This window comes from Erithacus rubecula, assembly GCF_903797595.1.
Source record: "Erithacus rubecula genome assembly, chromosome: 4".
Taxonomy (NCBI): Eukaryota; Metazoa; Chordata; class Aves; order Passeriformes; family Muscicapidae; genus Erithacus; species Erithacus rubecula.
This window is the reverse complement of record NC_136686.1, coordinates 29,378,315-29,391,715: the sequence shown is the minus strand read 5'-3', so window position 1 is coordinate 29,391,715 and position 13,401 is coordinate 29,378,315. Positions and strand designations below refer to the sequence as shown.

General features: G+C 37.3%; 1 protein-coding gene across 3 annotated transcripts in view; it reads right to left on the bottom strand.

Annotated features, from left to right (window-relative positions):
- The window catches only part of NR1H4 (nuclear receptor subfamily 1 group H member 4), a 35,160-nt gene extending 22,422 nt beyond the window's left edge, over window positions 1–12,738 (bottom strand). For 2 of the 3 annotated variants that reach the window (XM_079304878.1, XM_079304880.1), the window contains exons 1-2: window positions 12,579–12,738; window positions 7,300–7,439 (exon numbers count right to left, since the gene is read on the bottom strand). In XM_079304878.1, the coding sequence (XP_079161004.1) occupies window positions 7,300–7,384 (85 nt within the window). In that variant the 5' untranslated portion in view covers window positions 7,385–7,439; window positions 12,579–12,738. Of the gene's footprint in view, window positions 1–7,299; window positions 7,440–11,313; window positions 11,382–12,578 lie in introns of those variants that run through there. The other variant, XM_079304879.1, reaches the window with a different exon arrangement.
- Window positions 12,739–13,401: the final 663 nt, after the last annotated feature.

Genomic DNA, 13,401 nt, shown 5'->3' with positions numbered 1-13,401 from the left:
CAGCATTTGTCACCTCTGAGCCAGCATCAGACCTGGCAGTGGCGCAAGGACCAGCAACCCTTCCTGTTGGGATCAATGTGGTGTCTGGAGGTTACCTTAAGCTTGCTCATTAAATAGCATATTCAAAATTGCAGCCAACTGAACTCTCATTTCTTTCCTGTACTCCAAGCACAACAACATCTAGCAGTCCCTGGATGGTGTAGGTAAAATCAAGTCCATGTCAAACAACTGAAAAGCTGAATTTAAAAGTTATTTGCAAACTATTTCTTATTTTATGTTGGAGAGAGCCACATCTTGCTGCTTAATGAAAACACTGACTCAATTCCTTCAACAGTTCCAAGAGGAGAGTTTGAGAAAAATAGTGCATATTTCCAGGAAGATGACCAGTCCAGTTTTGTTTGAATCAACAGCAGTATTTACAAGGAAATCATAGATTAATGTTCATTGGAGAACATCACTTAACAGTGCTTCAGAAGAACTCCAAAAACATTTTTGCTGATATAAAATTGGTCCCAGACAAGTGTCCTTTTGTGAGGAATCAAAAACAATGAACAAATGCTGACAACTAAGAGGGAACATCTATAATGACAAAAATAATTAAAATCTATAGCAGGGGATCCTTGCCTCTCCTTTGTCTCACTTCAGTTGGTGCCAGGAACTAACCTTTTAATTACACCTGCTTTTTCAATTTCAAGGTCTCACACTCTTGCTCTGCAGCTTTCTGCCCTTCCTATTTTACTGCAGGAGCCATGCAAATGCTTTGGGTTTGTATGGTCACTCTATTATTGCCCACAGCACATCTTTGTCAATAACAAGTGTTGAGGTCCCAGTTCCAGAACAAGCAGCAAGATGTATGTCTGGAAAAACGTGACACAAAACTGAATGGGGAAAGTAGTGCCCTTTATTACCAGCAATTAGTTTAATTATGGTTGTATTTTGTTGCTCTGCAAGAGGCCAGGACACCAAGTGCTGCAGTGGCAGGAGCAGAGTAGCAGAAAGCACTCCCCAAATCCAAGGTTATGCCATTTAAACAAGAGTGCAGATACACAGACAGCACCTGGGGACTGCACAACAGAGCCTGGAAGTGACATTACAGCCTCATACATCAGATGCAAACTCACTGGTACCTGCCAGCCACAGCAGTGACAAAACAAATAAAGGGTGAGGACAACAAAGATTTGACATCCAGTATAGGTTGAAGTAGTGGTAGCTGCATTTACCACTCGTTGAGACTGCTGCTCATGAAGACTGGTCAAGGTGCTTCAGGTACAATAGCTGGGGTTAATTGTGGGATACACAATCATTCAGTCCCTCTTTACAAAGGGATCTGTTCACTGTGGAAACCTAAGTTTTCATGTGTTAGTTAGTAATTAGTTAATTGAGTTTGCTAAAAGAAAGCAGGATGGTTCCAACATGAAAAGGAAGAAACTGTTGATTTTCATCTTTCTGCCATACACAGGAAACCACAAAAGCTGTATACCAGCCTCTTGAACTGCTTGGGCCTCTGAAAGAGCAAGAATGGAACATTCCTTCCACAGGAAAAAAAAATCTCAGTTAAAAAACTCGGCTACTAAAGAACTGCAGCACATCCTGAGACAATACTGGGGGTTTATTTAAACAACTGTAGAGCCATTTGGGTTACAAGAATGTTTAGAAAAGTCTTCCCAATCATTAATTCTACTCTGCTTCCAAAGGAAACAAACAAACCAAAAAAAGAGTCTTAATTAATTAAATACAGAGAGAAAAAAAAGGCCAAACAACCCAAATCCTTTTTCCTTCCCTCAAACACAGCACTAAATTATTCAGCTGAACTGAGTCCATGCTCATATCAATGGAAGAGAAAAAGAAAAGCACAGGATTGAGAGAGACTGAGAGAACATGGTCTTGTTTCATGTAAGACAGACTTACAGCTTAAACTCTGAGAAGTGCTCAAAAACCAGTATGATTTTTGAAGATAATAAGTTTGGGACTATTTAAGCTCTCCCACTTTAACTTGAAGTTTTGAGGGGTTTTTTTTGGTTTTGGTTTGGTTGGTTTTAACTAGACCTGAGCATGATTTACCTGTAGAACTGTACGTGAGAGTCTAGACCAAATAATTTCTTATCACAGAAGAAAAGTAATCTTATCTTACCAAGCAGGATGTACATGAGCTTTTCTCCAGCTATATATATAGCAGAGGTCTGGGGTGGACTGGTCTCATGCAGCTAAAACATGAGCAGCCCAGTAAAATCATTGCAGCTGCAGTAGTAAAAAGTGAAATCAGAAATGAGCTCACTTTCACATGACTACACCGACATTTTGTTTGTGTGATCTTAAATATTCTGAAATATTTATCTATTTTTCCTTCTGAAGGATACTTTTCAGATTTTTTTTCAGAAATATTTATCTCTTTATCCTTCTGAAGGATATCTTTCAGAATTTTAAGGAAGAGCTATTTAAGCACACATGAATGTTAAGCTACTTACAGCTGCAGGTTTTTTCTATTTGCAAATCTTATATTTTGTAAATAAGTATTTTTCAATTAAAACCTTTTACAAAAATACTGAAAGCTCATTAAAAACAAAGTGAAACCTTCACATGCATGTGATCATTGTTTTACAAATATTTTTTTCTACTTGCAACTGAAACTTATTAGGGAGTTTTACTTTTGTTACTCTAGATTTACACAGCATATTTTACATGAAACTTAAAAAAATATCTGACTTGTGGAAACATTCCTTGAAGGAATAAAGAAGCTATTTTCAGTTCACAGAATTATACTGAGATTTTGTGTAAGCTAAAGGTGATTTTATGCAGAATATTACAGAAATTACAATAAGATCACATTTTAATGTAAAAACTATTGTTCCACTCAGATAAAGTTCAACAAAGAGCATTAAATTCTAAGCGTGTTTAAAATATGAACTCCTGACTCTCCTTCATTATTCATGAAAGAATATAAAGAAAACCTATTCAGAATTAGGTAATTAAGAAACCATGGCATAGCCATTAATAAAATCCTGGTTTAATTCCAAACAAATGATTTGCATATCTTGTCAAGATCACTTGGTTTAACAAACCTAGCATCCTACAGTATCAAGGAAGAGTGCAAGAATAGATAACAAAAATACCCAGGTGAGAATATGGCAGTATCCTACCTCAGGCTGTGCTCAGTCTGACCATTTCTTGATGAAAAATCCTCTCCTTAAGGTGCTTCAGTCCTCATTTCCTTCCCTTTTTTCTTTTTTACCTCCTAAAGTCTATATATATCTGAAACTTCTTAATTCTGCTTTGCCTGTGTTCTGTTCACTTCTTTACTGTGAGAACTTTCTTTAAGGTTAGAAGGAGTGACACAGACCAGAGGTTGTATAGTTTACTAATTAACTTCATTATGAGCAACTTGTTTGTGGATGCCGGAAACAATGTCTGTTCCCACTGTGGCTTTACCTGGCTAAAATTTGGTTACCAATTTCAGGAGATGCCTCCAAGAAGCATAGCCATTGTATTTTTGTACCTATTGTGGTTTAGTTACAACAAAATTTTGTATCAATAAATATTTGGTAAGGTCAGATGGCTCTGTGCCATAGATTAACCACTCCAGTGTCACAGGAAGGAGGGTTTTTAAGTGCAGAAGGCTGCATTCTCAAAAAAAAAGGCCAAAGTGCTCAGGCCATACTGTACATACCTGTATGACAAGATAGAATGGTTTGGCCTGGAAGGGACCTTAAAGATCATCTAGTTCCAAACCCTGAAATAGGAAGGGACACCTTCCTCTTGAACAGGTTGCTGAAAGCCACATCCAATCTGTCCTTCTCATTAAATTTTTTACTCACAATGCCACTCTGTTTGGTTTAGCTCTCTCAATAATTATCATGCATCCAATGTTTTCGGTTTTAATTTGTGCTGGTTTGTTTCTTTTTCATTTGGGGGTCAGTTATGAGCCTAATTATCTTCTCTGCAGGGATGAAGCCAGATGTTGCATCAACTGCCGGGTGGTGCTAAAGACAAGAAGTTATTTAACATATCTCATGATCTTGAAGCTGTTTAATCAGTTTGGACACTTGACTCTACTAACTTTTTAGCATTATAATACTATGATAATACTAACTTTAGTATTATTCATTTTAGAAAATCACAAAAAAACCAAAAAGAAAAAAACCCCACACATACAAAAAAAAAAACCTCCCCGCAAAAAATGACAACAAATTTTTAAAAACAAAAACAAAACAAAGCAAAAAAACCACCACAAACCAAACTGAACCAAACCAAGGAAAAAAAAAAAAAAAACCCAGAAAAAAAAAATCAGATTTACCTAAAAGGAGTCAGCCTTTTAAGCTCCTCTTAGGCACTGTTCTCTGTCTACAACAATTTTCAGTGGTATGTGTTATTCTTTCATTTAGAAGTTTAGATTTATTGCTTTCTTTTCCCCTTTACTATGTGTCATTTCTTATTCTTCCTTATCCTATTCAATACAGCTTTTAAGAGTGTTCATTTCCCCCAAAAATTTCTTTCCCAGCTAGGAACACTTACAGCAAGGGTGGCATTTCTTGTCTTGTTATATTTTAATGTCACATTACAAGAAAACATTTTCAGGCCATCAAAAAACACTTTAAATACTTGAAAATACTTGAAATATGTCTTCAAACTAAGCATATAATTTTCTTTTAAGGTTCTTAGAAATAATTTAATTTCTGATGTTCTGATATCTGAAATTTCACACTTAGTATCTTGCATACTAGCAAATTCTATATAATGTGCTTTCACAGAAAATAAAATGGAGCTAGTACTTCAGAGGCCTGCTACTAACTTATCATAGAGATGACAGTTTGAGTCACATACTGTATGTATTTCAGGTGCCACACAAATATATAACCTTTCTAAATCACCTGAGTAGAGAGTTAGAAAAAGAGAAGCAGTTTTGCAGGAAGACAGGGTAGAAGGGAAGGACCCTCATTTTAACCAGGTTAAAGATTCTTCCTCACTTGCATTTTAAGGCCCTTTTCCCAAGGACTCATAGCTGCAGAAGTGAAAAACTAAGGTTAAAACACACTAAGACATGCAGAGATCCTCTACCTTAGACATATACTGTTAAAATGGCAGCATACAGTTTTCATCTACTGAAAGGTAGAAAACCTTTTTTCTGAAACCTGCTGCATCTAGAAGTCTTGAGGCTAAGGATGTAGAAGTGCCCTGGAATTACCATGGTGATGAGGCTCAAAGCACAAGCAACTCAGAATTGACAACATTTCTTTTGAAAGACCTGAACCTGGAGCTAATGTTTGGAGATGCACTTAGATTTGCTTCTGAAGGTCAAAGAACACTCTCCCTGTAGACTGAATAAAGCATAATGAAAACCAAATGTGTTTCCAAGGTTTTTTTACAGAATGTGAGTGTGTATCTTTGAATAAAGGAGACTGTTTGTATAAAGGGTAATGGTTATAAGCCAGCAATTTTTAACTTGTGAGCTGCAATGTATGAGAAGACCTAAAATAAACATGCATTATAAGGACCATCTCAAAGAAAAGCTTCCTTCCTGTTTTCTGGGGTTCACAAGTCACTTCCTGCCAAAGCCGAATGTCAGAAATTGCAAATAGTTTACAAAGATAAAGAATTGAGAGGCAAAACCACTTTCTATAAGTGTTTTGCAAAGATGGATTCATATTTTCACAATGAGTAACTTTCTCTGCACTAGCATGTTAGTTCTGATAGGCTTGTTTTCCAGCTATAAAAGCAAAAGAGAAACCATATTAGAGTGACACTCCACAAAACAAAAGTCATCTTAAGTGAAACACAGCAGGAGTGCTAAGTTTCCTTCCTAATGGGACCCCTGATTCAACTCCTTAATACATTATTTCTTTCTGTTACAGAAATGTCAGTTTGAATTAAATCTCCTTTGTGCTAAACCCTGAACACCTATAATGAGAGTCCCTCTTCTGAAAGCTTCACTATTTGTAAGATTACCCTGTGGAGGAAAAGTATTTTTCGTTAGCATTCTTCCTTGTGTTTTCAAGCAACCTTATCGTTACTCCTTAAAAATAATGAAATAATGAAAAAGTAGATATTGAGGGGAAATTTCTTGACAATAATCTCAAGTAGCTTGGGTATGCAGGAGTTTTGAAAGATGATTAGATATAAAATTTGACACCCTAGATTTGAACAGCATTTTCTCTGTATGTCATGGTTTGACATTGGAATTCAGAGGCAGCAAAGGAATTGCTTGGCTGCTGGAATATATTTTTTTAACAACCCCGAAACATTTCTCCACCCAAACCCCAAAACAAGGAGGGATAAAAGCCAGCAATACACAATAGTGGAGTGGGTTCTGCCTGTCATCAGTGACCATGCTCACTATTTTAGCTGTATGGAGCCAGGACACTGCAGGTGGTCTGACCTGTAGAGATGCTCCTGACTTGCAGGAGCTCTGCCGCTGGAGTGGCTCTGGGTGCCAGAGTCCTTCCTTCCAGGCCCCAGGCACTGCTTGTTTCAAGCAGATGAAACTCGAATGTGTTCAGTTTTTCCAGCACTGAAAAAGGCAGAATTCTGATCTTGTTTGGACTGTAAACTTCTGAAGTGTTGCAGCACTTTGTGGGGGTCTGTACTGTGTGTGAGGCCCTCAATGCATCATAACTTATCAATGAAGGACCTACTCTCTTGTCAAATTAAAGGCTAAAAATGTATTATTCCCTGGTTTGTGGGGTTTTTTTTAAGTAGTACATATACCAGAAAGGAGTTTACCCATGCTTATAAAATATTGACCAAGAATTTTTCACTCATTAACAAACTTATGGTTAGCCTTGAAAAATTCAGTGGAACTGGAGCAAGAGGAATCTTCCAACCTGCTTTATAAATTTTCTTGAAGTTATTAGGATAAGGTTTTAATGGTCTTAATGAGACAAAGATTTTAATGTAGGTGAAATTACTTTCATAAATTTGCATAACATGGCAATGCAAATACATTGCACTATAATTTTGTTACAGATTAACTGGAAATATATCTGCTCAGCTTAATCTAAGTGACTCACATGAAGGTAACATCCAGCCCCCATACAAAGGTCTGTTTTTGCCAAATGATCTCCAGTATTAGAAGAGTGTCTCAAAAACAACCTACAGGTTCTGCTGTGAGCAGCGATGAGAGCAATAATGTGCAGGATTACATAAACAACACAGATCTATTGTTTGTTGCTCCTCTCATAAGTATTGAAGATTCAAGAAGGTTGGCACATTTCAGCCACATATCCTTGATTTGAAATTTCAGTCCATTTTCTTCTAGATTTCTGAGTACAGGACAGCTTGCTATTTCAATCTAATTTGGTGACTTACCAAACAAATGAGGACCTTCAGCAAGAGGAAATCCATCAGCAGTGGCCAGCTGATGATGTCCTATTAAATTCATTTCAGATCCCATTTATTCTTCAGTTCAGGAGGAATGTGCTGATTTAACAGGAGGTTGCAAAGAAACCCTGAAACATAGGAAGAAAAAAGAATATTTAAAACAAGATAACTAACTTTTGTGCACCTAGTGTAAAGCAGGATGCAGGAGGTTGTTTCAATATTTGCTGTAACAAACATTGTCTTGAAATTGCAATACCTAATTCAGCCTTTAAATAAAATGCTACTTCCAGCCTATTTGTTTTTTCCTTGCTGCAGCTTATTTTATTTGCTCTCTTTCTGTTCATTTTAAATGAATAGTGGTTCTTGCCCAAATTTATTCAAATATTCAGACTGAAGCACTGGCCTGACCTGCTGGAGCTTGCTGCCCAGCCCCCCTACCAATTGTTTGCATTGTTTTTCACCACCCTTTCATCATTTCATTGCTTTCACTTGCTGAAAAAGTGTAAGCTTATGGTTAGATCAGAAGAATAGAGACAGGAAACTTGAGTTTAATTTCTTTATCTTGTCTTCAGTAATGACTGAGCAAGATGGATGGCAGCAAAGGCAGAAAGCCAAGCCTTGCTGTGATAACCAGGCTTGCCCTTGTGCTGTCTGTGATCCCAAGCAGCCCCTCAGCTCCCACCTGGGGAGGCTGGGAGAGCTGGCAAAGGGCTCCCTTGCCAGCTCACCTGGGTGCACTGGGCCAGCTCCAGACTGCACCTGAGGCAGGACCAACAGCAGAACAGTAGAGCTCCAATAAGTAGATGTCTCAAGGGTTTACACAGACACCAAGAGGATTCTGCATAAAGCTGCCAGCAATCTGCTTTACTCTGTTTTATAGCCTTAATTCTTGACTTGGATTTATTAGCGTGGGACTATCCCTGGGAGTGCATTTCCACTCACTGAAGGCATTTGAGAGTTACAGCCCAGCCTGCTTCCCAGTGAGGGCTCAGCATGTTTCTGGAGGAGAAATGAAGTCATCTGACAAAAACGTGAGTGCTGCAGGAGGCCCCAGTGCTGAGCAGGCTGGGAAGAAGCTTGTGAGAGTGGCAAGCACACTCTGTAATTATATTCACATTTGTCCATAAGGATTCATTAAGTTCTTTCTTAACATAAACACAGGCCCTCTAATTAGATAGATGCATGTTAAATATCTGCCCACAGATAATTTAAACAGTTTACTTAGAAATGTCAAAAGCTACTTGTATCACAGACCAGATAGAGTTCTTGTGGCAAATCAGATGTAAACAGAGAGTCTCAAATCTAGCACAGAAACATAGTTTTGCAGCAGCAGGAAAACTCCATGGATCTTGGATGGGGTTTGGCAACCAGCCCAGCCACCCCACTAGGTCCACATCTACTTCCAGCCATTTTATTGCCTTGCTGCTCATTTTCCAGGGAAGTTATCTGCTGAAATCAAGAGATGGGGCTACCCACATGGATCTAAGGTCTTAAAACTCCCGACAGACAGATTTCTCATTAAATACCCAAGACAAACCCTTGGGATGGGATTCCTCTTACAGCCCATTGCAAGTGTTCTGTGATGGGAGAAGACAGCAGCACAGTCAGGACCATTATAATTGCCAGCAAGACAAACACCAAAATGATGTATTTTCAGAGGGCTAATTAATATTTTTCTGGATTTTCTTGTTGAAGATCAGAGAAGAGAGGCCAGCAGCACTTTCTCCTCAGGTCTCAGTCCTTTAATTCTTTCCTTACAGCCTATGGGAGTTCAGCCCTTAGAGTTCCTTGCAGGATCACCTCTCCTTACAGCCAGACATGAAGATTGTTCCACCACTACTGCTGCTTCTCATGTCTCCTCATCATTCCCTGTCTGAGGGCCTAACACTGCAACACCTAACACCAGCACTGGGATTGTGAATTTCTGTATCCATACAGAGCTTAGAATTTATCTTCTTAGAAAATGCTGGAAATTGTATCAAAATACTTTAAATGCAGTCCCAAGAAGACGTATTTAAAAGTATTTCTTGCTTCTGAACTTGTAAGTTTTATATTCAGCATCCTGTTAGTCTGTGTTGCAAATAAAGAAGAAAGTGGGCAATTTATGTCTCTAAATGCTTATAAAGTGTCTGTGTTTTTAAAGCCTCTTTGATATGTCTATAAACTTCTTTCTTGTTTCTGTGAGGACATTCCCTTTTTTAACATATCATTGTAGAATGCCTCTCTTTAGCCTCAAGACAGACTCCTTAAAATTTATTATTCTTTGCATACACACACAAGAAGTCCAAACTTTCATGTTAATAATACTGCCTTGTTGCTAATAGGAATCTTGAGTACATATTTGTACTAATCTGCATTATTGTAGGACATTACTGGTTTTGTAACTCTACACCTCCTTTCTTGTATGGATGGATTCAGTTCAAGCCAAATAAATGTTCATGATGATTTTACATTTCCTACCACTTTAATACTTCATTTTCTTTAATATATCCAGCTAATGTAGGTGATTAAGTAGATTTCGTTGAAGAGATTATTTCTGTTTTCTCAGGGTTTCTGCAAGGCACAAGATCACCATAAAAAAGGCCAGAAATATATTTTCCAATGCACCTAGCTCTGGTACTGCAAATTTCACTGAATACCAAACTTCATTAAATGCTGATTGATATTTGGCTTTGATTTTTCTCCTGAGTCCAGCCTGCTGTGAGCTATCTAACCTAAACTGGACTTATCCACAGAATTAGTTTTATATGTATTTAAAAGCAGCAGGTGCTGATTTTCAGCTCTAAGACCTACACTAGGTACACAGAACAGAGCATTTAAACTACACTTACTCCATACATTGTTCAGTTCTGGGAAATAATGTAGGTCACTGTATTGGACTGATACTCCATCCTGAGGTGTAACAACAAAAACAAAAAGTATCTGACATGTAAAAGCTGCAATGAAGGCAATAGAAGCAAAGGAAATCAATATTGCTCTCCAAAATAAGAGCCCTTCAAGAGGAAAGAAGAGGCATGTGATAAATTAGAAAGATTCTTTCCCAAATAATTTTTCATTAAATAAATAAAATAAACCACCACCTTTGGAGATTATTTTCACAGGCCAAAATAAACAGCAAAGAAAAACAGAGATCTGTATGTAAAAAGTAAAAATATGTGCCAAACTACTTGAGATTATTGTTTTCAATTGCATGTTAAGAGCTCCAAATTGCATAAAAATTTTATTACATGCAGCCTTTAATATACTTCAGATCAATCAATGTGTGTTTATATGTTCTATGTTTAACTAAGAAAATTTACAAGTATAATATTACATACGGGGCTTGTTTTTCCACTTCATGGGTGTATATCCATATTTATTCAGATTTCTTATGGGATATATGTTCATCAAGGTATATAAACATGTACATATACACAATTGGGCTTATCATTGAACTCTAGGTTTCAGATTTATTGTGAGCTCTTATCTGTGCACTACCCCTGGCCTTGTTATGGTCAATAGTAAAGCTTTCCCTGGCTTCTGTGTAAGCAAAGCCAAGTCTCTTACTGAAATAATTAAATTTAAATCAACTGAGCTCACTGAAAACTAAAGCATCGTTGAAAACACACTTTAAAGCAATGTAAAAACACATTTGATCATCAGAAAAGCTCCATGACAGTCTAATTGTGATTTACCTTCAGAAGAATGATTGAATCTATTTCAGTAACTCAGCAAAGGAAGATGTATCAAAGCACATGCAAAATCTTCCACAAATATTAGTGAAGTACATTTACTTCCATCTGTCCTGTAATATTTTCATATTCTTCACACATCTGACTGCCTATTGCTCAAAGAGAAATTTCAGTAACATCATTAATCTATGGCCCAATCCACACATTGTTAACATCAATAGGAAGATAGATTCCTATCTCATTCACAGGCTTTTGATGTGGCCTCATAGCCTTTCTGTAGAATATTTAATGCAGTGCCACAGTTATTTGAGAAGCTGTTTTATTTGCTTACCTGTTTGTTTTAAAGTGTATCAAAGGGACCTGAAAGCTTTAGGAAGATTCATGCTCTCTATTTTCAGCCTGCTGTTCTCAGGTCATTTTGGCAAGCACAGCACTACAGGCAACTACACAGCAACTGAAGCAAAATGCAAGCAACTGTACAAGCAAGTTTGAGGAGCAGAGGCAGGACAGGTATTATTGTGTTTATTTGGAATTTTCTGTTAATTTCTTAATATGGAGTTGAAAATCGAAGCAGGAAAGAGACAGAGCACACTGGAAAAAAAAATAGAATATTCCCACTTCTTAATTCTGAAGAAAACCGGGTATCTGAGTCCCAAGTGGAACGAAAAACTCCATGAGAAGTATCAATGACATTTCTGTAAGTGGGTAAATAACTTAAAGGAGTGGGGCCAGCTTCTGGCTCTGCCTGGGATTACCTCCTAAACACCATTTATGTGTTTCTTGCTTTCTCCAGCACCTTTTCATGTCTCATGTGAAAAATATTCAAGCCCTCCACTACTAACTTGTTTTTGAACCACCATTTAGACTAGTGCAATTCCAATATAACTCCCAATCTCTAGGTTTTCTGTAACACAAGCAACAGCAATAAAAATAAAAGTCAAATGTCTTCCTCCACAGTTATCGTTTTTTGAAGATAAATGAGTAGCAGGAACACTCAGAGTAGAATAGCATTTTCTTAAAAACTAGCAATGGATTCAAATAGAAATCACTTGAAATCTGAAACCCCCTTTAACTTTTCCTATGTGAAATATGTGTTAAAGTCTTCCACTTTGGAAGATGCACTCAGAATCTGTCAGAGAACTGTCAAAGAAAAAACTGTATGAAACAAATACAATTTTCGCTTTCCGTATTTTTCTCTGTTCTCCTATTAACCACATTGAAAACATTTCTTGATTCTAAAAAGATAAAAAAATAAATATATAAATAATTTCAAAGCTAAGGCACACAGTTAACTAGATTGAGGTGTTGCAAGAAAGTCTCAATATCAAACCTATGCCTTCTGTTCCACTGGCACACAGAAGCCAACCTGCTAAAGACAAATTTCAACATGACCTTATTTTCACCTTACCATTTTTCCCAAGGGTAATTCCTACTGTTGAGACAGCTTTGTGGATGAAATGACTTCTTACATTATTCTTCACTTTAATTTCTTTTCTGATCAAAAATCCATTAACATCCACTAAATAATTTGGGTGATAAAATTACTTTTATACTACAAAACGGCAAGAGCTATCAGTTTAAGGAATTATTACTTACTGTTCTTTTCTGGAAGACTGCAGATGGCAGGACGTAAGACAGTTCTGCACTCAGTTCAGTATCCTAATGATTCTCACATAGGAACATTTTTGTTTTGTTTTTCTTTCATGTTTAGCAGAAGCCTGTAGTGATAACACAATGAATCAAAGCTTGGGTTTATTGGCTCAGTGCCCTAATGGACAAGGATTACTCATTAACAATTCTTTCTTTGCGAAACTCTCCAAACATGGGCTGTATTAAAATGTTGTGAATTCCAGCTTGACCATCAGCACAGAGATTTGAGATGCTTGTTAATACTCTGGTCGGGTGCAGAGGGGAAGTTAGCTCAAACAGTGGGGTGATAATACCTTCCTGCTAATTAAAACACTCCCCTTGCACATGAGCATTTTTATGACATCCTCAATCTCCTTGTCTTTCCCATCCAAACAGTCCAGATTTTATTCCAAGACATAAACTTGATTTTTAAGACTTTCTCTTATTTTTCACACTTTTTAGGGAGACTTAACATTACACTGAGTACTGAAGCAGAATAGGCTATAAATTACAGCATCACAGGGATGTGAGGACATTAAAGTTTAATTCCTGTATCTGCAACAATCTCTAAAAAACTGCAACATTTTGATTTGGGCTCATCACATAAAGCTTTAGACAAGAAACTGAGGCCCCTAATTTTAAATCTATCAGACTCACGCACTAGTTGTGCACAGGGGGAAGAAATTGGTACATGGAGATGGAAAACCACATCATTGAGTGGGTTGCATTGCATCTGAAAATGCTGATATGTTGTCACTGACAGAAAGGGGACCCTGAACTACCACATCCC